This window comes from Eurosta solidaginis, chromosome 5 (genome assembly GCF_040869045.1).
Source record: "Eurosta solidaginis isolate ZX-2024a chromosome 5, ASM4086904v1, whole genome shotgun sequence".
NCBI lineage: Eukaryota > Metazoa > Arthropoda > Insecta > Diptera > Tephritidae > Eurosta > Eurosta solidaginis.
In genome coordinates, this window is record NC_090323.1 from 227,396,432 (window position 1) to 227,424,303 (window position 27,872).

A 27,872-nucleotide genomic window follows, 5' to 3' on the forward strand; every position below is an offset into this window, starting at 1 on the left:
TTTGATGGTCCATCGGGTAGACATGTCTTGCTGGGTAATTGTAGCCCTTCCACTTATTTGAACATCAGGCAACGCTTTTCACCGCTAATTACATAAAAAACAGTTTTCAATTTTGGTTTTCTTTTGCTGTGCTATCCTAAGAAGGAATTGTAAGATATGCTTTTCGCAATAAATTAAAAATAATAATTGCATATATACTTAATGAAATTGCGGTAAAGGTTTGTAGAGCTAGTGAGCATATGTGAAATTATTTAAATTCAAACTAATTAATTATTGTAAGCCGTAAATGGTTAGTTTGATAAAGGTGTGCTGTGCGTTGTAGTGAAAATTCTGTGCGACCGCGCCATTTTGTATTTTGTTTCTTTGGTCAATTGTCAAACGTGTGGCGGGGTCTTTTCAAACAGTTTATTTAGTTAAAATCACAAGAACTTTGAGTGAAACTAGAGAAAATCTTAAGTACAATTTTGGACGTAAAATAATGAATTATGCAAAATCGAAAATTGAGATATCAAAAAGGTAATTCGTGCAAATCTAAGCAACGACGAACATGGCAGCTTTTGCACTTCGTGAGTTCTTGGTCGTTTCAGTGCACGGTTGCATTTACTAAGAACTAGAAGAAGAATGGGAAATGAAAAAATAAAACTCGATAACTAAATTTAAACATGTAATTTATATAAAAATATTTAGCAGTCTTAATAAACCTATATATTGAGAAATATGTGCAATGGAATATCAAAATATTATATTTGCATTTATATATTTAATAGCAAGAATTGTGTATGTATCTATGCACATCAATTTGTATATCGCCGAAAGTGTTTCCCCAGTTACTCTTGAATTTTCATTCATCAAAGTTCAAGGACTAAAGCAGTGTTGGAGAAAACTTTTCTAGTCATGTTTTTTTTTGCAAATATTTAAGTATATTAAACATATTCGAAACTCGTGATTATACCCTATATGTGATAGATAATGAATGTGCTGATGGAAATAAAATAAAAATTGAAAGGCAAGAGACAAAAGGTCCTGTCTCGCTAGACATCTGAGCAAGTGTGCGGATACAATTCAGTGCAGTGCATATGAAACAATTGGAAAGATTTAAAAAGTGCCGTATAGTTAAAATTTCTGATCGGGCTGTTTTCTTTATATTGAAAAATACGCGGCAATGACGTCATTCAAGGTCTTTTCACACAAACACGCGAATAAAACTATTAAATTTCGTTACGTACATAGATTTTCTTTATTATTATTTTTTTGCCTATTAAGAAACTCAATACAGTTAAAAGCGCTAGCGTGTCTTTATTGTTTTTGCATTATTGATAGAACAAATGTGTATACGCAGCAAAAACGACTAAACAAAGGAACATGCAATTTATGCCGATGGGACAAATTTGCACTACAAAATTGAGCTATATATTAAATTTAATTTAGTTTTCCCATTTTTTAGTTACACCATGTGACGGCGTGCTGCTCTATCTCAATAAATAAATTCAAAATATCTTTTTTGTCTTATCGACCATACTCAAACGTCAATTGGAAGAGGTTGCATATAGTTGCAAAACAAAACTCCTGTTTTTGAATTGAGAAAAACATTTATACATATTTGAAAAGTATAGGAAATACACAAAAATTAAAGATTATTGATACCGACAACAACGAATACTTTGCCTCCGACCTCGGTCAAACAACCTGACCATGTCCGTGCAACAATTTTGTTTGCGCTGGAATAACCACCAGCCGAATTTCATTTCGGTATGCTCTTCGTTGCTACACAATGGAACATTGGTAGATGTAACTTTGGCAGCAGAAGGTCGACAACTTCAAGCACACAAAATTGTACTTTCAGCATGCAGCTCATATTTTCAAGTAAGTGTATTGTTTATATTATGAAAATATGTATCAGATTAAAGGGTTGTACATATACATATGTACGATGGTTTCCTTTTAGGCTTGTTTTTACAGTACCAGTTAAAGGTTACTATTGCCACCCCTGCCACCTTGCCGGCTTAACTGAAAAGAGTACGAAAAGTGTATGCAAACACCCAACGTAGCAAGATTAAACTGAACTCAACTTTCGTGGCAGTTTCAACTCGCTCTGTTGAAAATTACGGGCTAAATACCTGTTACTTAAACAGTAGTTTAAGCTCGCCTTGATAAATTGGACCCTATAGACACCTTTTCGTTCATAAAATCTTTAATTGACTTTGAAATTAATGTTTTCTGTTGTTCTTTTTCTTGTTGTAGCAGTGCTTTGCCCCATCCAAGGGGGAATCCTGAACATGTGTTGGTGCTAGGGAATAATTGTTTATAACAATTTTAATTTTATTTCGTTTATTTTTATTAGCTCTGTTCCATAATTCATAACAACTGTCCCGGATGGCGTATATTAGGTACACCACAGCAGTTATATTCCAGGCGCTTAAAATCCCAGTAGTTGTAGTAGTAGTTTGTAAGCAGACTTCGGTAGGCTTTTTGGCCTGTTTTAATTATCAAAAAGCAATATATATGTTATGATTGGTACAGAAAGTTCTGAAAAACTATAACTCCCTATTCGTTTTATTGCCATGACCATTGTGCATTCATACAATTGAAAAATCTTTCTATTCCTCCATTGCCATACATAGGCGGTATGGCCTAGAAAGGTTAAAGTGGTCATATTCATCCTTCCCGAAATGGTCGGGATAGTACTTTAATGGTTACCGGGACGTACCGAATCTATATTTGGCAAAGGACCATCAACATCGATAATACTCCCCAAAACCTTCGGGGAATTTCTTTATCGTTAATACAACAACGCAGTGTATATTAACGGCAGGCCTTCGAGCGTTTCTTTGTCTTTGCCCCTAGTCCTGCCACCGAGCGACTTAAGGTTTTTGTTACATAATTAGCAGTCCTTTTTAGACTGTCATTGACTGTGGCTTTGGATAAGGCCTGCGCTTCGAGTACTATTCTATTGTGTGGTTTTGCTTCAGTCCGCAATTTATTTCTATGTTGATTACGTTTAGCGCGCTAGTGGCGCTATGTAACTTTCGATTCTGGTGATTGGCAAGTGGCAGGTTAGTTTAGGAAGTTTGATGGCTTTTTTTAACCTCTGTGGTGATGGTGATATTAGGAGACCCGCTGCCATCTGGATTTTTCGACTGAGGAATTCGATGGATACTTTATTGTTGTCCTTAGTCAGATTTGAAAGAAAGACTACGTTTGACCATAGCTTGCCTACACCGGCAGATAGGTTACAGTTCTTTAGAATTCCTCCAATGTGAATAAAACGAGCTACCGCTGTCTCAGCGACCTTGCGGAAAGCACGTTCCCTTTGACGGACATCTGTGGGGTTTGGATTGGGAGGGCAGCGAAGATGTTATCTGTTTATGCTTTATATTTGTCCTACTTTCTTTTTTAAAGCTGATAAATGTTGTTTTGTCAATTGTTATGAATTCGCCTGATCGCTCAAGTGAGAGACGTATGGGTAGTTGGTCGGATGTCAATATTACCACCGGCTGCCAATTAATGCAGTTTGCGAGCTCTGATGTTACGATGGAGATGTCTGGTGAGCTATGACAATTCTCTATCATACGTCTCGTGCCGTATATCGTGTATAATGCCGCGTCATCTATTTGATCCGACAACAGCTCACCCCTAACTAAAGCGACTAAAATACCAAATTGATTCAAGGGGTTGTGTAGCGCAACCTCTTTAGGATTGTCAGCGCAATATATAGCTTATCCAACCCAATTGTCAACCTCACCTTCCCGTGGCGAAACCTGTTTAATTAACACCCGAGGCTCTGGCGACACCGAACTCCTGATGAATCTAGGGGGTGTGAGGGCGGATGGCTTAGAAGGTTTCATGTGGTTGTTGTTGTTGTAGCAGTGCTTCGCCCCACCTAACAGCCGCGACCGATCACAAATTGTCATCAATATCCTCTAACGGGAGTCCAAGGAAACTTGCTGTTTCAACAGGGGTGGAACATAAGGAAAGGGGTGTTAGAGGCGTTGGTCCACATTACAATTAAACAGATGGTTGGTGTCATGTGGGGACACATTGCAAGCGGGGCATACATTTTGTTTCTCGGGGTTGATTGTGGATAGGTAAGAGTTTAACCTGTTACAGTATCCAGAACGAAGTTGAGCAAGAGTGACACGCGTTTCCCTGGGGAGTATGCGTTCCTCTTCCGCGAGTACTGGATTCACCGGGCAATTCCCGGCATAAAGGTCCGACGCCTATTTGTGGAGTACACCAAGGACCTGCTTGTGTTTTTTCGCTTCGTATGGCTGGGTTCTCAGGTGCCGCATTTCCTCAAAATGCTTACGGAGATGACTCCTTAAGCCCCTAGGCGGTGCTGGTTCATCAACCAGATGTCTGTTGGGATGCCCAGGTTTCTGGTGTTTGGTCAGCATCTCATTTCTCTCCCTGATGGGGAGTATTCTCGCCTCATTATGCAGATGGTGTTCTGGGGACATAAGAAGACAGCCCGTGGCAATTCTGAGAGCAGTATTTTGGCAGGCCTGTAGCTTCTTCCAGTGGGTAATTTTTAGGCTTGGCGACCATATGGGTGCCGCGTAGCACGTAATCGGCTGGCTAATTGCTTTGTATGTAGTCATGAGCGTTTCTTTATCTTTTCCCCAGGTACTGCCAGCGAGGGATTTGAGGATTTTGTTACGGCTTTGAATTCTCGGAACAATTGCGTCTGCGTGCACGCCAAAATGTAGATCCTGATCAAACGTCACACCCGAGATTTTGGGGTGTAGGACAGTCGGTAGCGTAGTACCATCGACGTGGATGTTCAAAATGGTCCACATTTGGGACGTCCGTGTTGTAAATAAGGTCGCGGAAGATTTAGTCGGTGATAATGCCAGGTTTCGCGAGGCGAAAAAACTGGAGAGATCAGGGAGGTAGCCGTTTATTTTATTGCATAGCTCATCGATTTGTGGGCCTGCGCCTGTGGCCATTATTGTGCAGTCATCGGCGTAGGAAACGATTGTGACTCCTTCCGGTGGTGAAGGTAGCTTAGATATGTAGAAATTAAACAAAAGTGGGGATAGGACCACCCTGATAAATCCTCCTTGGTTTTGATGTTTCGTTTCTAAATTGCACCGATGCCTGCCGACCACCCAGATAATTTGCGGTCCACCTTTTAAGACATGGGGGAAGGGTAGACCCTTCCAGGTCTTGCAGTAACGAGCCATGTTTGACCGTATCAAAAGCTTTTGATAGGTCTAGCGCTACGAGTACTGTTCTATGGTGGGGGTTTTGATTTAAACCGCAATTTATCTGGGTGCTAATGGCAGCTAGCGCGGTGGTAGTGCTATGGAATTTTCTGAAGCGATGCTGAGGAGAGGCTAGCTGCAAATTTGCTTGGAAATAAGGGAGCAAAATGGCTTCAAGCGTCTTTGCTACTGGCGATAGGAGAAATATCGGACGATACGAATCTCCTATGTTAGCTGGTTTACCAGGCTTTAGTAGCGGAACCACCTTGGCCATTTTCCATTTCTCTGGTATGACAAAGGTGGAAAGAGACAGGTTGAAGACCTGTGCTAAATATTTGAAACCCTCTTTACCTAGGCTTTTAGGCATCGGCATGGCTATGGCGTCCTCAACCTCTTTAGCGGTGATGGTGATTGGTAACGCGCTGGATTTGTGTTTATGTGCGTGTCTGCTGGCCCTCCGTCTATCTTTGTCGACCGTAGAATGCATTATATATTGTCGGCAGAAAGCGCTCGCGCATTTCTTCGCATCCGACAGCACTTTGTCGCCAAAGAAGACGAAACTTTGTCTTTGTGCTTAGTCGGATTCGATAGGGAATTTACGGTGGACCAAAGTTTACCCACACCGGTAGAGAGGTTACAACCTCTTAGGTGCTCCTCCCATTTCGCCCGCTTGTGTTCATCCACAAGCAATCTGATGCGTTGGTTTATATCCCTTATTTGGGGGTCGCCTGGATTAAGCTGTCTTATAAGGTCACGTTATCTCGCTAAGTTTGCGGCCTCCGCCGGGAAGTGGGCCGGAATTCGGGAATTCTCCCGGCGGGAATGAAACGTGCCGAGGCGGATTCAATGACCTTGCGGAAGGCACGCTCCCCTTGGCGGGCATCAGTCGGGATAGGGAGGGCAGCAAAGAGGTTGTCTGTAAAATATTTATATTCTTCCCACTTTCCTTTTTTAAAGTTTATGAAAGTGCGTTTTTCGGTGACGATGAAGTCGGCGGCACGCTCGAGCGAAATAAGTATAGGCAGGTGGTCGGATGCCAATGTTACCATCGGCTGCCAGTTGACGCAGTTTACGAATTCTGCGCTCACGATTGAGATATCTGGCGAACTGTAACAGCTTCCTACCATACGTGTGGGGTCGTCTCCGTTTATTGTGCAGAACGTCGTTTCTTCTATTTGATCCGCTAACATCTCACCCCTACTGTCCGCCCGCAAATTTGAATGCCATAGATCGTGATGGGCATTCAAATCGCCTAAGATTATGCGATTGTTGCCAGTGAGTAAGGCTCTGATATTAGGCCGGTATCCACTGTGGTAGCAGGTGGCAGGAGGGATGTAGATGTTGATTATGCCTAGGTTTGCATCGCCTGACCGGACAGATAGGCCTTGACGTTCTAAGACATTGTCCCTAGGGTCGATGCCAGGATCAAATATATAATATTGCACAGAGTGGTGTACGATAAACGCGAGGCCGCCTCCATTTCCGCTCTCGCGATCTTTTCTATGGACATTATAAAGACAGCATAAATAATAAAACTGGGTAATCATACGTTTTGGAGTAGGGCAGGATTGAGAACACGTCCTTCCAACCTACCAATAATATGACTCCAAGACTCGCCCGTTGGGACCACCAGTTCCCGTGCTGATCGGAATCTCATGCATTCCGACACCCCAAACGCTAGAATCCTATTATTATTAAAATGTATTTAAAAATTTGTAATAATCTAAGTTTTAGGCTTAAAACGCCGTAATAATTTATTTATTTATTTATTTATTTACAGTCTTGTAGACCTAAATTAGGTACATGTATGTATGAGATCATTATCTAAATGGTAGTGCTTTGCAATAGTTATATAATAATTTGTTAAATTTATTGATATTTGGACATTGTTTTATTTCAAATGGTAGATCATTGTACTCTCTCAATCCCTCGTAGTATATATTGTTCTTGTCGAATTCTGATCGAACAGCTGGCAGACGGAAGTTATTCCTGTTTCTTGTGTGGTAGTCATGAACCTCGTTGTTGTATGTTACTCGGTCATTTAAATATTTCGGCAGGTTGCCTAGTTTCATGTTGTGTATGAATTTTAGAGTGTAGTATACAATGAGTTGCTTTACACTCAGCCAATTTAAACTTTCTAACATTTCATGTATTGGGGTATCATATCGTTTTCTAAGAATAAACCGCATTGCTTTATTTTGTTTCACCTGTAGTTTTGCGATGTTCGAGTCGGCTAACATGAATAATATCGTAGGGCAGTATATGAAATGAGGTTCTATAATGGACCTATGACGTGCTTGCATGTCCGGAACATAAATCCAATTTTTTTTGATATCTTTGCCTCTGTATACTTAAGATGCTCATTGAACTTAAGTTTCTCATCAATTATAATTCCTAGGTATTTAATTTCTTTAACTTTTTGTATGGTACTATTTGCTATTTTCAAGGCTAAATTATTTTCTTCTGCATTCTTTCTTCTCATGGTCATCCATTTCGTTTTTTCAATATTTATTTTAAGCTTATTTTGACACAACCAGTTATAAACAGCATTCAAGTCCGCTTGCATTTTAGTTATAGCTTCTATCTCCGACGAACAACTTATTGTCAATAATGCATCATCTGCGAAGAGTCGTATCTTGCAGTGGCTAAGACAGCTCTTTATATCGTTTATATATACAATGAATAATATTGCAGCAAGAATAGATCCTTGTGGAAGACCTATGTCAACATCAACTTCCGGCGACGATGTGCTTCTAATTATGGTTTTCTGTTTTCTGCCAGTAAGGTAGCTTTTAAACCACCGCAGTGCTGTATTACTTACCCCAATATTATGCAGTTTCCTTAGTAGGATGACCCTGTCGATGGTTTCAAATGCCATTTTAGGTCCAGAAAGACCGACACTGTTACTAACTTGTTTGATAGGCTTTGTTTCCATTCCGCTATAACCAGGTTTAGAGCGCTTTCACAAGAGTGTTTAGTTCTGAACCCTGATTGTTCACATATAATAATTTGATTTTTATTCAGGTAATCGAGAAGCTGGTCTTTTACGATTTTCTCTAAAATCTTTTCATCACTAGGCAACGTATTAATAGGCCGTATTTCCTCTGGTTTTTCAGTCCCTTTAACTTTTTCAACTGGTATCCCTGTCGATGTTTTCCAGCATGCTGGGACTACACCTTCTCTAAAGCTCTCATTAACAATACATGTATAAGCGCATCCCAAATATTCCATACTGTCTTTATATACACCTTCTGTTCCAGTTTTTTTCCTCCATACTTATTTTTTAAATTAGTTGCTGTTCTCAACAGCTGTTCCACATTTATTTGCTTCAGTTCAAAAACACCCCCTAATATCCTCTGTGGCCTCATCTGATGTAGCTGGTTCAATGGTATTACATATTGTTGTGATGCTCTCGACAAAGAACTGATTCAAATGGGTCGCGATATCGGGGTCTCCTTCAATAACTGTACTATTTATTACTATACGTTTTACTTGGGCTGTGTCATGACTCATGTGTATGGCATCTTTAAAACATTTCCACATTAGTTTCTGATTGTTGCAATTAAGCGCTATTTTATTTTCCATGTATTGCTTCTTTTTTATTTTTACAAGTTTTTTATATATAAATAAATAATAATAATAATAATAATGCCCAGAGCAGGTCTGCAGTGCAGATCTTGCTGTGAGTTTAGTCTCTTGAATCGCAGCATAGTGCCGCTTCATGAAATCGACTATCTCCGTAATCTTTCCAGTTAGTCCATTACAGTTTAACTGCAGAATTCTGAAGTGCATAGGGGGAGACGTCGCCAATCTGGGGGTAAGTGACGGGTGACTACGCCTGGGTTGAGGAAGGCCAGGACGCAATTGCTGTTGTGGCCCTGGGACTGGGCGTCCTTGGGCAAACCTTGGGGTACCCGGATGATTTGGGTTTGCGACCTGGCAACATGGCGCGATGAAACCCGTCGGGGGGTTGCCGTCGCGGAGACCAGAACATCTAGGAAAGTGGTACCACCCAAGGCAGGAGCTGCATTGGGCGGTTATCGCAAACATATATATTCTGTGCTGGCAAACGGTGCAAACGGAGGTAGGGACTAAGAGTCTGTTTCCCTGACCTACACGATTGCAGGTTTCATGTGGTCATACCAAATCGTTCCCGAGACTAAAATGTTCAACTTTAAACAGAATAGTTCGCATATGAACTAAATACATACATTTTTCAAATTTCCCTTTGACGGACATCTGTGGGGATTGGGATTGGGAGGGCAGCGAAGTTGTTATCTGTTTATGCTTTATATTTGTCCTACTTTTCTTTTTAAGACTGATGAATGTTCTTTTCTCAATTGTGATGAATTCGCCTGATTGCTCAAGCGAGAGAAGTATGGGTAGTTGGTCGGATGTCAATATTACCACCGGCTGCCAATTGACGCAGTTTGCGAGCCCAGTGGTTACGATGGAGACGTCTAGCGAGCTATGACAATTCTCTATCATACGTGTCGTGCCGTATATCGTGTATAATGCCGCGTCCTCTATTTGATCCGCCAACAGCTCACCCCTAACTAAAGCGACTAAAATACCAAATTGATTCAAGTGGTTGTGTAGCGCAACCCTCTTAAGGTTTGTCAGCGCAATATATAGCTTCTCAAACCCAATTGTCAACCTCACCTACCCGTGGCGAAACCTGTTTCGTTAACACCCAAGGCTCTAGCGACCCCGAACTGATGAATCTAGGGGGTGTGAGTTTGCATGGCCTAGAAGGTTTCATGTGGTCATACCAAATCCTTCCCGAGATAAAAATGTTCAACTTCAAACAGAATAATTTGCATATGATCTAAATACCTGCATTTTTCAAATTTCATTACTTTTTTTTAATTGATCCAGGTCCCGATAAAAACTTAACTTGCTAATGCAACAACAATGTGATCTATGTGGATCAATACCCATGGGAACGCGGGGATTCATATCACTAATAACATAACTTTTTATACTTTTAATTCTCGCCAATATTATCACATTTTCATGTTATATTTCAGACTCTCTTTACATCGAATCCCTGTCAACATCCTATTGTAATACTAAAAGATGTACAATATGATGATCTTAAAACTATGGTTGATTTCATGTACTATGGTGAAGTGAACGTATCACAGGAACAGTTACCACATATTCTAAAAACGGCCGAGATGCTTAAAATTAAAGGACTAGCTGAAATGCCCACCGATCCTGCCAATTTAACAAAATCTGAAAGCAAATCATCGAGTGAACCCGCCGATCTAATGGGTAGCGGTAGTTCTGGTAGCAATGGACAAAGTAGTAGTGGTGTTGCTAGCGGTGGCTTGGGCAGTAGTGCTGGAGGTAGCATGAATGATGCGCTATGGGAGGTAACCGCTTACAACTCTCTTTTAAATTATTCAATAAGGAAGTTCAGAATTTTATGCATTTGAAGTTGAAAACGTCGCTATAGCAAATACAAGCCACTGATCGTGAAGAGCTTTTTCATTTTAAATTTTGTATTTGCTTTTTGTTTTGGTTACAGTTGCTTATTTGCTATTTAATACTAAAAAGGCTACGGTTTTTGATATTGCAGTTTTGCAATGACGTAGCAAATGCATAGCTATGTATTTGGTTAGTGTACTGTGAAAGATATGCTACGAAAGTTTGCTATGCAATGATGCTAGACGAATTGCACAAAATCCTGAACTCCCCTATGAGGGGAGTTGTATATGTATATATTATAATTTACCAAAATACTGAGATTTTTAAACTGGAATTACAAAGCTTGAAATATTTTAAGACTTGTGGCAAAGTATTTCGGAACTATTAGTGTATTCTCTATATATTTCTCCAATTAATACACAATATTGGCTGAAAATAAAAATGTTCTCAAAGGAAGCAGCATCAAAGCTGTTTATTGTTTAGAAATAAACCAGTTGTTGGTTTCATGAATGAAGCATTACAGTGTATATCCAATAACAGAATGACATTTGAGTATAAGTTGAGAACTATCTTTTCCTCAACTTGAGAAACAGCAATAACTCCCATACAAAAAAACAAAGCCTTTTTGTTAAGAACGCTATGATTATAAAGTTAAGCCGCTGTAGAAAAACAGCGCTTGAGTTTTGAAAAGCATGCTAGTTATCAACTAGAGTTTTAATGTGACTCAAGCGTAAATGTTTGTTGGGTACTGGCACGATGTTGCCTTCCCTGTTGTTCTATTCCATTTGGCTAAATTTTACATACATAATTAATTATTACTTTATTTTTCGAGTTTAGGCAACAACACATCGAACTGATTTTCAACCAAGACGGGGTTTTTGTGAACATAATTGCTTTTTAAGTTTACATTTTAACTTAAATTTCTTTATATTCTGGAAGATATAATTGCTTTTTAAGTTTACATTTTAACTTAAATTTCTTTATATTCTGGAAGATTACGCCTTTTTACGTATAATCTCATGCTATTTATTCTTACTCCAGAAATATGTTATAAAATTGTATTGAAATTGATAGCATTTTCTTTTCTGGAAAAATGTTATGCCCATGTTGCTTTCATAAATTGTCACTTTTAATGGATTTCTTTTTCTTATTCAATGAGAAATATTTAGTAACGTAAACTTATGAGTGAACTTCGAAAAACCAACAGGGGGGACTTTTTTTCAGAAAATAACCCGCCATGATAGTATTATTATTATTATTATTTTATTTATTACGGCCAAAAAAGCCTAATTCATTGTATAGTACAATTTACAAAATTCATAATTGTTTCTTAAAACTATTTCATTAAAAAGAAATGAGTATATGTATTTTAAGCCTAACTCTGGTATTTTTATTGCCATTTCTCCTTTATGAAATAGCAACAGCATCACCATCAGCACAGTGAGACACAATTTCAATCCCATCACCACCAACAACAACAAAACAACCAAACGCAAACATCACAGCAACAGCATCATCAATTACGGCGAACTCCATCTCCTTTAGGCTCAGGAGCATCTCCGGCTACTAGACGAAAACGTCTTCGAAAATCTTCAAATAATGGTATGTCAATTTTAAAATTATTATATATTATTTTCTCATGTAATAACAGCAGCTTGCCAAAATGCAGAGCATTCGCCCAACTCCCAGTTACCACATTGTGTTTTTAAATAATATATTCGAACAATTTTCCTTTTACTTCTCATCACTCTCATCCAATTTTTCTTCCCCACTATGTTACATGTCTTCTTCCTCTGCTTGGCTTGTTTGATCTTAAACCCCTTTACTGTCTCAAGCCAACCTTCACATACAGATATTCTATAACCTATTGTGGCAAATATTAGCTTTTCTTACATCACTATGCTGTTAGTAAATAAAAACAATGACAGTAAGCCATTTTTACACACATACATAGAAGGCAACGAAGAATGTTTCACACATAACGAGCAGCTTGAAGCGAAGAGATTATTTCACATGCACATATCTAGTCAGCGAAGAAGAAAGAGAAACATTCACACATCACTTTATCATCACCTAAGAGCAGAAGCTGTTACTCACACATACACATGTATATAGCTAGAAGAAAATCATAAACTACAGATATAGCTAAATAACCAAGTATGAGATACAACTGTTCTAGAAGCCATCCATGTTCGTGAAAAGTCTAGACCTTAGGAGAAATAGGTGAACGAGGCTAACTGAGAGTATAAAAGCAGCACGGTGCAAGTGATAAGTTTTATTTTAACACGCTTTAGCGAAGTACGCGAGTATTGCGAAGTACTACTCCCAAAGTAGTCTAATTAAGAAAGTTTTGTTATACTGAATAAATAAGTAGATCCTACAGACTGCCAGATTACTGCAGCGTTTTTCAGGCGGAAATTATAGCATTATAGAAAGCAGCATAAATTCTGGAGGAAGCGCGCTTAAGCTACAGTCGCATCAATATATATATATATATATTGATAGTAAGGCTGCGTTTAGGCCGGGAAAAACATCTTTACTGGGTTCCCGGACATAAACAGATAGAAGGTAACGAAAAGGCCGATTAGTTGACAAAAGGAGGGGCAACACTCGCTGAGTCGACGATAGACGTCCCAAACATGCTTATAAGTTAGGGCTCGTCAGAAACAGCAAGGGAAGAAACGGTTGACCACGTTTTGTGCTCGTGTCCTGCGCTCGCCAGGTCAAGGTTCTAGCTATTAGGGGCGGCAGAGTTGCCAGATCTCGAGGCAGCAATGAAGCTGGGTCCTAGAAAGCTGCTAGTATTTGCCAAAGGGACAGAGTTATTCTATAAAATATGTTCTGGCACCTGATTGGGGTTCTTCCGTTTGGTCGTCAAAAAAATTCCGGTAACACTATAGACACATTCAGTCTTGTGACGTCTTTATTGACCGGCCAGTTCAACCTAACCTAACCTATACTGAACATTTGAGTTATTTATTCGACAGTTCAGAGATTCGAACGTTAACAGAAGCTGCAAAATAACCAGGAACCCCCAAAATTCTTTACACTACTACTGGCTTCGATTATACTTTCTAACACAACTTTATGTTTTCCTAATAACAAACGCTTGATACAGATAATTAGGGATATAACAACGAACATGCTTAACTTGAACTTAAAAACATCATTGCATTAATAAAGAAAATTGATTACAAAATAGGTTATTTTTAGTTGAAAACAAATAAGGGCGGGACTGCCATCGGCTGTGCGTTTCACAGGAGCTTGAACTGGAATTTGATTTTGGCCGTAAAAATTAATAAATAACTTTAAATCTAGGTGTATGACATTTTTTTATTTGCATGCTTGTAATTAGAAAAAATATATATTCTCTACTTTTAGGATCTGGAGATCGTACCAACTCAGAAGAACAGCACAATAGTTCACTGGATAGCGGAAACCCTACTGGCGGTATAAGCCTTACACAGATGGGACAAATGTCGTTTGGAGCTAATGCTATAAGTGGTATGCCAACTAACTCGCTACACACAACAAAATTGTTAAAAGAATCAACCAGCACCAATGTAGATCCACATCAACATGATGATAGTTTAGATGATGGTCATGCACATGTTCATATGCATATTGTAATGAAAATATGAATTTTTTAGTTAAAAAATATCATTAATTTATGTTTTTTTATTTAAACAGAAACCGGAAGTTGATATGAGCTCCGTACAGCAATCAATACCATTGGATATTTCTGGTGCTACAACCCCATCTGAACATGATGCACCAAATTCTCAATCCTCTCACTCTGGTAAGTAGATATTTTAGCTTTTAGGTATTTTTCTGCACCCTATATGTACTTATCAAATTTCACTAACATACACAAACGTTATTAATATGTCGCATCATGAACCAAAAAATTTATAACTCAATATAAGCTCAAAAATATACACATTTTTACAAAAACAATCTGATGATAGTTGGAAATGAATCGATTTTGCCAAAATTCATTAATATATCGCACCATAAACCAAAAAAAAGTCAACTCAAAATCAGACTGACGACTTTAGCTCAAAAATATATACAATCATGACGATAGTACTTGATAATCAATCGATTTATGCTAACAGATCTATGTTATTCTTTTTGCTGCGAATCTTTTTGGTATGATATGTAATTCCTTACAACCCAATTTTGAATACCACTTCATTTCAGGCCTGTAGTCGATGTTTAAATCCCTTTTTTTTTAGTTTAGGAATATTAAGATATAATCAATTTTCTGTGAAAATATTCGGTTAAATATGAATGCCTGTGTAATAATTTCATTGGTGAAGATTGATTTCCTTGACTAAGTATACTTTTCAGGGCCCACACCATCAAAATCCACTAACACAATTTTTGTCATTGATATAATGGCGTTTCGGCACTTCAAAGGTGTACAACCGTTAGTTTTATGTATAAAGATATTGTAACGAATTTACTGCAATTCCCCTTATTTGCAATCTTCTGCTAACGTTCGTATCGCTAAACTGTTGAATAAATAACTCCAATATTGAAAAATGGAAACATGGCCTTTATTAAAGAACTTCACAATAACACTTATAGTTTGCAACTAGCTTGCTTAATAACCAAACTGACTGATAGCTTAAATGAAACTGATTTCTCGCCTCCACTGTTGTCGCCCTATTATACTGTCCGACCTCCTCGTTGCATATTTCTAGGCTTTTCTAATTCCGGAACTTACTAGTTAGTTATATATTTCTCAGCTACAACTACAGATGTATAATTTATATAGCTTCTCTCATACCCCATGCGCTTGTATGTGTGAGCGACACTTCCACAATGACAATTGCATACCTTTTGGAGCATCTCAGATAAGATATCTGCATTTGTTTGTGCATCTCTTCTCCGCTGCGTGTACGAACATAGGTGTAGACAAAATGATTAAATTATTGATGTGCATTCACGTCACTGCTTAGCATCGGCATAGAGATGGCAGTACCCCTTAGTGTTGCTAACATTCGTAACAATATCTTAGTACGATATATACAGAAAATTTAAATTTTGGGTTAATATTCTTCAGATCACGAGCAATATACAGTAGACAAATAGGACATCTAATTTGCATTATCGGTGTTGAGGCAAATAATTTTTTGAATACACGGTAATTCTTTAATTTAGCTTACAACTGCTAAAACTCGTCCAAAAATTATCGGGAGAGATGTAAAAAAGCGCGCTTTGGACCCAGGACCACAAATCCGAAAGCGGAATTTGAAAATTATATATCTCTCCATAGTTAGGTTAGGCTATGTTTCATGAGGATCTCATATGGCCGGTTCATGAGGATGTCACATAGACTGAATGTGTCCATTGTCTTACAAGAAGTATCTCGCTCCAAAGGTATTTGCAAAAGAAATAAAAAATTGTCATGTGGTTGTTGTAATTTGATGATTTTGTAGTACCCACAAAAAAAAACTGAGGTAAAGCGATCTGCTCGGATTTAGTTTTGATCTCTTTTATATATGAGTGTTTATTTAATTAATGATATACGTTACTTGTTACATTTTAAAGTTAATGCGTAAAAGTATATCAATTGAAAGATAAAAAGTAATAAAGAAGAAGATAAAGAATGTTCTAGCAACACAGTTACCAGATGTATATATAAATAATTTATTGTCGTGGCGCTGCCATATCGTTTCATACATAACATTTTTCCCTCCTCTGCAAGGGCTAAGGTGAGTATACGACAGGTGCCCTTGTCTGTCTGGTTGATCTCCGTGGAATTTGAGGTATCCTACTTGTTTCGGGTGTTGTATGCGGTGTCGATGTGGGATTTTGCCCTATTGTACTATTGGCCGAAGCAAAGCCTTCAAAATCTTCCGATCCCCACGATTCGTTTTGCGCCGTTTCAGTAACCACCGGTTGAGTTATTGCTTCAGTGCTATCTACTTCAGCTGATGCCTCGGTTTCATTAGTGTTGTCTTCGGTTGATAACCTCTCCTTGTAATAATCAACTTCCCGAGCTGTTTTATCAGGTCCAACCGGGGCTTTGCGTATTTGGTCCACATGCCGTTTTACACTTTTCCCATTGAAGAGTATTTCATAGTGCAGATCACCTAGACGTGCGTTTATGGTTCCCCTGAGCCACTTACAAATTCGTGGATTTCCAGACAAAAAGTAAACATTTTGATTTGGTTCAAACTCTAATAGTTTTCTTGGACTTTACGTATTGCTTCTCTTCTACCTTCTTTGAAATTTCCTCTGGTCGAATCAGATTCAACCTTGTGCGCAACTGTCGCCCCATAAATAGTAGTGCTGGTGATGACCCTGTGGTTGCATGCGGTGCGTTTTTGTATTGCCTCAAAAATTCATTCAAATTTGTCTTTAATGAACTACTCGTAGTACCCATCGCTTTCAATGCTTTCTTGACTGTTTGTACGCTACGCTCTGCTTGTCCGTTAGTTGCTGGGTGATACGGCGCTGAATATTTGTGATATTTAACACCAACTGCTGTCAGAAATTTGTTAAATTCTGCAGAAGTGAAATTTGTTCCATTATCAGAAACGACAGGTAGCGGCACGCCTTAAGCCGCAAACACTTCGTCCAACAACGCAAATGTCGCCGTTGCTGTTATAGATTTAGTAACTCTCACTTCTAACCACTTACTGCATACGTCCGAGATTACCAGCAACATCGCTCCCTCGAAAGGCCCCGCATAGTCGATATGAATACGTTCCCATGGTCCCTTGGGGTATTCCCAATGATGATCCTCACTTTTTGTCGGTTTGTTTCGTTATTTTGGTGGAATAACAACACGATGTTCGAACGTCAAACATCCGGAGGACAACTTATAATTGACTTCTGGGGATTTGTACCCTGCCCTTTTCAAGCACTGGCCACTTTCCAGTAGTTTAATTATTTTACCCATTCGTTCATCTTTTCTGGACTCTCTTGCTATGTGTTCTGAACTTAGTGGTAATTGGTTGATTTGACGAATCATGAATGCTCGAACTCATCATATTCGTCTAGATTCGTCATGGCTGTCTGTTGCAACTGCTTAATTTGTAATGATTTCGGTGGCTGAAAGTGGGCGCGTGAAAGATAGTCGGCATTCGCGTTCGCCTTTGAGCTCTTGTACACTACCTCGAAATCAAATCTGCTTAAAAAGTCTGCGTAGTTCGCCATTCTACTTATGCATAATACTGGAAGCGATTTGTCAGGTTCTAATATTTGTGACAATGGCTTATGATCGATGATTACACACAATTGCCAATGCCTCTTTGTCAATCTGCGGATAGCGTTGTTCTGTAGCATTCAATGTTCGACTTGCGTATGCAATTGGTCGTTCGGTCCCGTTCTCTAAACGGTGTGAAAGCACGGCTCCTAGTCCTGTTGGACTCGCGTCTGTTGCCAGTAGTACAGGTAGTGTTGGGTCGTATGGCATCAACACTTGGGGTGAAACCAATGTCTCTTTCAATAGGGCAAACGCTGCGTTTGCCTCCTTAATCCAGTAAAATTTCTCTCTTTTCAGCATATCCCGCAATGGCCGTGCACTTTTGGCCAAATCTGGAATAAATGCGCTATAATACGTGGTTTTTCCTAAAAACAGCTGTAACTCTTCGAAAGTCGTTGGCTTGGGAGCGTTTAGTACCGCTTCAATGTGTTTTCGGATTTATGTATGCCCTGTTCGTCGATGCGGTGGCCAAGGAACTCCACCGATGGTGTCGCAAAGACACACTTTGACTTGTTCAAATGCAAACCATGTGATTTAATATGATTTAGTGTCGTTTCCAAAACTATCAGTAGCTGCTCGAAGTTTTCAGCAAACACCAAGATATCATCAAAAAAATTTAAAACATTTGGGACTCCCTGTAACACAGTCTCCATTTTTCTTTGCCAGATAGCTGGAATATTTGCTGCTCCATATACCGCACGAGTAGGTCGTATTAACCCATGCGTCACTGTATTTAATGTCAATACATGCGCAAACTCATCTTCAATTGTTAAATACGTATATGCATCTGTTATATCTAAGTGACAAAATATTGTAGCGTGTTTCATTTTATTAAACAAATCTTCTGCTTTTGGAATCGGGTGTTCGTCGATGATCATTTTTGGATTGACAGTGGACTTATAATTACCGGTAATGCGAATACCCCCATTCTTTTTTGCTACTACGTGTGTTGTTGAGGTCCATTCTGAATGCTCCACTCTCTTGTAAAAACCTGACTGAATTTTACGATCTATTTCCTGGGCATACTCCACAGAATTCCACATACTAACAGTGTACAGCCGCATCTCTTAACCGATGTGCGAACTTGCAAATCTGCTCTCCCTTTTCTTGTTTGTTTTGTCGGAACTTGATACTTTCTGCATACTTATTCCTACAGCCATCAAAATGGCGAATCAATATATTTTTTATTTCGCTGTAGTTGAGCGAGTCTGGTGTTTTTCGGCTAACAAGAATTTTTAGCGCTGTACTAAGCTCTGTCCCCATGTGTACACGTACGAACTTGTGCTGTTCCGCTTCTGGAACCTTGCTCAACTGTAATGCCCAATCTACACGTGTGAAATAATCCTGTACTGAGGATTTATCTTCCGATTTGTATTCCGTAATACTAAACGGTGGCGGTTTGGGTGACAACGAACGATTTACATTTGTATTTGCCGCAGCATTCTGTGCAGCCTCCTCCACAGCTCCTCGGATTGCTCCTGCTAGCGCATCCAACACTGTTTTTAAATCCTCCGGTGTAAGGCTCATTTTTAAATACACTTCTGAAACCACTTTTATATATGAGTGTTTATTTAATTAATGTAATAAGTTAATTGTTACATTTTAAAGTTAATGCGTAAAAGTATAGAAATTGAAAGATAAAAAAGTAATAAAGAAGAAGATAAAGAATTTTCTGGCAACACAGTTCCCAGATGTATATATAAATAATTTATTGTCGTGGCGCTGCCATCTCGTTTCATAGATAATAATCTCCAAACCGGTGTTGGTTCCCACCCAGGGTAATTTTTTATAAGCTCAGCCGAAGGCCGCCAATGCAGAAAGGTGTTCTACTTAAAAATACTATGAATACCACCCCCGGTTTCGGCTCCGTGGCTATTTTTCCGTTTTTTTTTAAATATTGTCACGGATATTAGCATCACTAAATTATCGCATCACTAAGGCGATGCTAAAGCCCCCATTACTGATAATTAGCATAGACTTGACTTGACTTGGCGTAAACTTGGCAACTTAGCCACGATTATACTCCACTTGGCGCATACAATCTGGCATTATAATCAGCGTTGAAATTTATTTTTAAATAAATGTCAATTTGCATCTCAAAATGTAAATGTCACTTAGAACTTACATAGAAAATCAAAATTCAACAGACTTCTAAGTGAAGTTAAGTGTTGCCAAATTTTGAGTAATCAGTAACATCCAATGTTCATTTAACAGAACTGTAAGTGACAGTTCTCAAGTCAAGTCAAGTCTATGCTAAGTATCAGTAATGGAGCCTTAAGGCCATGCCAAGCAGTATTTACGTTAATAATTAAATCAAGTATACACATACATATATAAGGCAGCCCAGAGGGATGTCACACACAGATGCATTTACTTATATGCCTATGTGCGCGCGAGAGACTAAACTACAAACATTCACATCAATAATTCAATCTTTAAGTATCTACATAAACGAATAAATAATTGCGTCTACACATATGTACGTATACGAGCAGCGGAGCGGCAATGCACAAACCCATGCATATATCTTATCTGAGTTGTCACAAGAGAGAGCAATAATTTGTGCACGTAGTTGTGGCTGGCGATTTTGTAGCCGAAACAACTAGTAAGTTCTGGAAATCGAAGAGCCTAGAAGTATGCAGCGTAAACTATAAAAGCGGGGCAAGCGAGTAAGAAGTAATTCAGTTTGATTTGAGATTTGGATTAAGCGCTATCTAGCGAGCTATAGCAGTATTATTTTGAATAGTAGAGTTTCAGTTGAGCTGTCAATCAGTTTGGTTATTAAGTAAGCTATTCGTTGCAAAGTACAAGTGTTATTGTGAAGTACTTGAATAAAGGCCATTTTGCATTATTACATATTGGAGTTATTTATTCAACAGTTTAGTGATACGAACTTAGCAGAGGGTTGCAAATAAGAGGATTTGCTGCAAATTCGTTACAATATCTTTTGACAGAAATACATTGTTTAATTTCCGCTTTCGGATTCGTTGTCCTGGGTGTACGCGCATTTTTTTGACACCTCCCAATATTTCTGAACGAGTTTTAGCAGTTCTGAGCTTATGTAAAGAATTGCCAATTTCGTGTATTTCCTTTCAGTTTATGTGTATAAATCATGCCGCAGATGATGTAATGGGCATCAGGTTGGATTCAAAGTCAATGAAAAAACGGTCTTTAACTATAAGGAACCTGAGGACACAGCCGTATGAAGCCAAAAAAGACAAGCAGGTCCTCAGTAAACTCCACAAACAGGCGTCGGATCTCTATGTCAGGAGTTGCCCGGTGAATCCAGTACTCAAAGAACAATACCCTAAACTTGCAGAAGAGGAACGCACACTCCCTAGGGAAACGCGAGTCACTCTAGCTCAACTTCGATCTGGATACTGTAACAGGTTAAACTCTTACCTATCCAGAATCAACCCCGACATACAAAACATATGTACTGCTTGTAATGTGTCCCTACATGGCACCAACCATCTCTTCAATTGTAATGTGGAAACAACTCCTCTAACACCCCTCTCATGATGGTCCGCCCCTGTTGAAACAGCAAGTTTCCTTGGACTTCCGTTAGAGGATATTGATGACAATTTGTGATCGGTCGCACCTATTGGATGGGACGAAGAAACTGCTACAACAACATAAGGCCGTTTAATACTCTCCCACACCGTCGCTTCAACATCCACGCTTATACAACTACCGCAAATATATTACAAACAGAAAGTTGATGCAATCCGTTCGTGGTGTAGAGATGAAGAAAACTTATAAAGACAACTCACAAGATCTCTTACCCGCCGTATGTAATCTTAAATCAATACGACACTAGTGAATTTCCAAATTATTCAAGTCTGCCATGACATCTTGACACTACCATGACCTTCATGGCCTAAAACAACACGGCATCAATAGCAAGAAGCAATACTGCAGTATATATTTTATGTTTCCCCGCTGAAACAAACGTGTATGTTGTTGTTGTTGTTGTTGTTGTTGTTGTTGTTGTTGTTGTAGCGATTAGGTTACTCCCCGAAGGCTTTGGGGAGTGTTATCGATGTGATGGTCCTTTGTCGGATACAGATCCGTGCTAATGTAATAAGGTGCTAGCCCGACCATCTCGGGAACGATTTATATGGCCACATTGAACCTTCAGGCCATCCCTCCCTCCCCACCCCCAAGTTCCATGAGGAGCTTGGGGTCGCCAGAGCCTCGTCTGTTAGTGAAATGTGTATGCCTTGCCTCCTATCCGTTTGCGGCCAAACAAACCCTATTCCTAAATAAAAATTTTGAAATTTGAAGTAAACAAAATTACAAAATATTTTCAAAACTTTTAAAATCAGCTGTCTAAATGCACATTAATGCCATCTGTTAGGGTGAAATTTTAATTTGCATATGTGTGTCTATAGATTAGCCTCCTGTGTTCAAACATTAAATAGAGAATTTTTTTCTATCGGTCATATTAAAAAATTTCGAAAATAGCTATTAAATACGTTTCCTGCCTTTGAAGTTGGGTTTCATTTAAGTTTCTTGTAAGAGGGTGACAATTTGTATTTTTTTAGAAGAAGAAAACTTATAAAGACAACTCACAAGATCTCTTACCCGCCGTATGTAATCTTAAATCAATACGACACTAGTGAATTTCCAAATTATTCAAGTCTGCCATGACATCTTGACACTAGCATGACCTTCATGGCCTAAAACAACACGGCATCAATAGCAAGAAGCAATACTGCAGTATATATTTTATGTTTCCCCGCTGAAACAAACGTGTATGTTGTTGTTGTTGTTGTTGTTGTTGTTGTAGCGATTAGGTTACTCCCCGAAGGCTTTGGGGAGTGTTATCGATGTGATGGTCCTTTGTCGGATACAGATCCGTGCTAATGTAATAAGGTGCTAGCCCGACCATCTCGGGAACGATTTATATGGCCACATTGAACCTTCAGGCCATCCCTCCCTCCCCACCCCCAAGTTCCATGAGGAGCTTGGGGTCGCCAGAGCCTCGTCTGTTAGTGAAACGTGTATGCCTTGCCTCCTATCCGTTTGCGGCCAAACAAACCCTATTCCTAAATAAAAATTTTGAAATTTAAAGTAAACAAAATTATAAAATATTTTCAAAACTTTTAAAATCAGCTGTCTAAATGCACATTAATGCCATCTGTTAGGGTGAAATTTTAATTTGCATACGTGTGTCTATAGATTAGCCTCCTGTGTTCAAACATTAAATAGAGAATTTTTTTCTATCGGTCATATTAAAAAATTTCGAAAATAGCTATTTAATACGTTTCCTGCCTTTGAAGTTGGGTTTCATTTAAGTTTCTTGTAAGAGGGTGACAATTTGTATTTTTTTTAGGAGCAACATTCTTCTTGTAGCAATAAATGCCGTCTTCCATTGAGTTTTACAGCTCCAGGTCACGCTCAATTCTCACGGGAATGCTCTGGATCATTGAGAGACTTGAGAAGCAGATGTCGTGAAATTTTCGCACACGTGAAATGTGATAGGCAGATGCCGCCGCTGTTTTTCATTTAACTCATACGGCGAAAGGCTAAGCAGCGACATCTATTTTTGAAAAAGTAGGTTTTTTAAAGGCAGCGTTGCCAAACTAAAAAGAAGTAATTAACAAATTATCTGGCTCACAAGTTGAACCAGACTTCTATCTGAATTTATCTGGCTCAAATCGTTGTTGTTGCATTTACATGCAAAATTATTTATCTGGCCCAGGATTTTGCCACCGGATGATGGCAAAAGATACTTACACAAGGTTTTGGGGAGTATTTTCTGAAGTTCGATACCCGGATATTGATCCGGTACGTTCCGGATATTAGCACTTTTTAGGTAAAAAAGCCACGAGAACCTGCAGGTCGCCTCCTGCGATGGGCAGATCTACCGCGGGAAAATTCTAAGCCCCTTAACCCGCTGGTGTTGAGCAACATTCGCATCAATTTCGCTTTCGCAAAACAGTTGCTTATGATAAAGTTGGCCTTGCTAATCAAAAATAAATTTTAATATTGTGTTATGGATTTTTAAACCATTATTCACCTTTTCATTAAAAATATCCATTCACCAGATTACATTCATGTACATAAGTTTAAAATAAGATTGTCTATAATATATAAATTATATCCAAATCTATAACCGAAGAAAATAATAAGCTACAATCTAGTTCATTGTGCAAAATTTTGTACTAAGTCAAATGATTGTTCATCTTTTGCCCAAGAAATTATTTAATTTCTGGTTGCTTAAGTTTACGCGATTAAAAAAAAAATACAAATAAAAAATACGCAACTTTACTGTAAAGTTGATCAATATAAGGACCTATCTTGCTGTACTTGGGGATCAGGAGAGAGCTATGCACAGAGTCTGATCAAAATTCTTAATTTTGTAATTTGTTACTTTTAATTAAGAAAGTAAAGTGAGATTATTGCTAATTGAAGTGTTGAAAAAATTAAATCAAAATACACTGAGCTTAAGTAAGCATTCCTGTGTATATTTTTTAACTATTATTGATTTTTTTTACCTTCAAACTCTCTGTTCCTCTCTCAATCCAATGAACGAACCACTTTTTGATATTTTATTTCATTTTTGTCATAAAGTAATCGTAGTAAATATTATGGAAATTACAAACTAGTAGTGGTTGTTATTAGTAAAAAATTTAAATTACGAAATCTCTCACACACTCTTACTCTCTCTCTCTCTCCCCTTCCCAGGTCTGCAATGGACGGTCGTTGATTCGAACTATTCGCGCTTTTCACTATCAACTTGCCAACCAAATTTGATTGGTAACAGCGGTGGCGGTAACAGTGGTGGTAATCAACAATCATCAAACAATAGCAATGCGCAACACCAGCAAAGACAACACACGCAGGATGCAGCAGCCCAGCAATCGGCTGCTGGACAACAACAGCAACATTTTCAACAATTACACTATCAACAACAGCAACAACAACAGCAGCAGCAGCAAGCGCAACAACAGCAACAAAATGCAGCAACCGCATATTCACCACAAATTATAACTGTTAACAGCCTAGTCAGTAATTATGGTGCAGCTGGTTCAGCAGCTCAAAATTTATCACCGACTTCACCCAACGAATCAATGGTACAATCGGTATATAGTCAAGGTCCCACACCCATACAATCGCCTGTACATACTAATGATGTTACAGGCAATGCTTCAGGAAGTGGTGCTAGTAATATTTCCGCAAATAATACAGGTACAAGTGCTGTTGGGGGTGGTAATAATGTCGGTGGGGTCGGCGTGGTCAACAGTTCAAGTGTTGGTAACACAAACAGCGGAAGTGGTGGCAATCAAGTAGCAAAACGTAAACGTTCTGTCAACCCTCAAGGTGATGAAAATTTCATACGCGCCTTAGAGGCAGTACGTTCTGGTGGTATTGGTTTTTGTAAGGCTGCACGCCTATATGGCGTTAATAATCGCACTTTGTGGTTAGAGTATAAAAAGCGTGGCTATCCAGTTTCACGTCCCAGCATTAAAGCGCGTGTCGTTAAGCAAGAGCCAAATATGTCACCATCACCAACACCACCAAATGCTGCTAACGATGATACAACTAATGAAAACTATGAACATTTAACAGCGGCTGTTGCAGCGGCAGCAGCACAATCAGCTGCATTAAATATGCAAATACCACCTTCTGCGGATACACCCACATCATCTGTCATGTGCACACCACATCATGTTGGTACAGCTACTGGCACAGGTAGCGCACATCCAGCTATGGGTGTTATGAACTTTTTGGATCCTCGACATATGGATTTTTCCGCAGCTGGTCTACATACCGTCTCTAGACAGCGGTACATAGATGCGACTAGTGTTGGGGCAGCGTCTGGTGCTGGAACGATTAATGTTAATACAGCAGCTGCAATGAATTTACAAAGTATTAACTTTAATTCAATATAGAATTCAGTTTCGAGTGCAAACACTGCGACGACAATTTCGATGCATATTGCACAACAACATCACCAACAACCACAGCAACAAAATACGGCAGCAATAGCAGCTACCACACATACGCATCCAATAACTACAGCCATAATACAAACAACAACACAACCGACACATCATACCATTGCCAGTGTAACTGGTGGTGCAGCTGGTGTGATTGGTAGTAGTACTGGTGGTGGTAATCATACAGTGTTAGCCCATTCACATCCACTAGCACTCGCTCATGGCGGGGCGCCGGCTGGTACAGCGCTATTTATAACATGAACTTAAATTATATAGAAAAAACACTAATTGGTCAAGAGACCTACTTCGCAGTAACATAAACAATGAAATAGCAATATAGAAAATTAAATTCAACTCAATAACACTCAACGAAAACACACATAAATATGTAAATACATATTAGAGATATTTTTTGAATATGCACCAGTTGCGTATGCGGAGTAGGTATGCGCTGAAAAACCCAAAGCACTAAGTATACAACCAAGCTTTTTTCCAGCAGCATCAACTCGCTCCCACACTAAAATAGATACTACATTGATGAGTATGTATTAGTACTTAATTTAAAATCTATCACAAGCACATTGGGAAAGAATACTACTAATATTGATAAATAACAAAGTGAAATAAATATTTGTGTACTGCTCGCAGTGGGTATTTTCAGATAACTTGTCTTGAACTCAAATCAGCGGCAACGGATAGAGCCAAAGTTGTAAATCTAAGCAACAAGCGGGCAGCATAACAGTAATCTGCAGGAAGTTAGAAATTAGGCAGAAATTGGCATTTACAAAGTAATCAACAATACAAAGCTTTATAGCTTCAAAGCTTCCGCACCCCAATTGTCAACCTCACCTACGCGAGGGTAATCCTGTTACAAATATGAGTGTATCGTATACATATTTAGCAGGCGAGGCTCTGGCGAGCCCAAGCTCCTCATGGAACTAGGGGGGTCCCGAAATGGTCGGGCTAGTACCTTAATGGTGCTTTACGGCAACATCGATAACACTTCCCAAAACCTTCGGGGATTGTCTTTGCCGTTAATACAACAGCAACAACTCTTCATATATTTAGTTTAATTCCATCTATTATTTAACAAATTAACTGGGGTCCCTGCCAAATTGATGACAATTTGTGAGTAGTCGCACCTATTGGATAGAGCGAAGCACGGCTGCAACAACAAAAACAAGAAAACCATTTGTATACACTTATTTTCAAGAACTTTTACTGGTATATCGCTTGTTTTATACCGGCAAATCAATACATACATGTGTATGAGCTTTAAAATTGTTTAGGGTTTAACGCTCTAGCTGTATCCTTGCCAAGATTTTGATATTGCCCCTAGTTTCTATAATATTTCATTGGCGGCCGCATGTTCGAAATTGTTAAAAGGAAGAAGTTTAACTTTAAGATCGTATGTAGCTTATTTAAGTAAATATTTTTTTAATGTTTCTTGGCAAAATGCCTAACATACAAATGCATGGGTATATTACGATGTTAAAAATTGTGTGTACAGTTTTCCAGAAGCAAAAATATATTTTTTATTATTTGTACATTGATGCATGAACATTAGCTTGAAAAAAAAAAGAACTTAATTCAAGTAATGATCTTATTGTATGTAGTTGTTAGTTAAACATACATTAATAATATACATATTTATGTATTTGCAATAAAATTTTATAGTTGCAAAATAATTTAGAGATATTAAGTACTCTCTTAACCTACATGTTCTCTTAACAATCAAAAATAATATTGCGGCTTCGCAGGTGTTTATAACAATGAATACGATTTTTAGATATTCATACATACCAATTTTTTTGTATTTTATAACTTTTTCTTTTATTTGTAGAAAAAAACTTTTTGTACAGTGAATAAGACCATTAAAGTCGACAGAAAAATATTTTAAGTTATTAATAATAATAAAACACAAAGCACACAGAGCAGTGGGCCATCTTCTGATAGACTTAATTGCGTAACTATTTATTATGAAACTTATTGTTTTTAAATAAAAAATAAGAATTAGATTTCAAACCAGCGAAATTAATTATAAAAGTATATATACAAATACTA

The 27,872-nt window shown here is 38.6% G+C and overlaps 1 protein-coding gene across 1 annotated transcript; it reads left to right on the plus strand.

Annotated features, from left to right (window-relative positions):
- The first annotated feature begins 109 nt into the window (after positions 1-109).
- BtbVII (BTB-protein-VII) lies at positions 110-27,826 on the plus strand. The gene is made up of 7 exons (XM_067788681.1): positions 110-218; positions 1,445-1,863; positions 10,235-10,582; positions 12,056-12,239; positions 14,019-14,263; positions 14,328-14,436; positions 24,553-27,826. The coding sequence occupies exons 2-7, from the start codon at positions 1,693-1,695 to the stop codon at positions 25,758-25,760; spliced, it is 2,265 nt and encodes a 754-aa protein (XP_067644782.1). The 5' UTR covers positions 110-218; positions 1,445-1,692; the 3' UTR covers positions 25,761-27,826.
- The last annotated feature ends 46 nt before the right edge of the window (positions 27,827-27,872 follow it).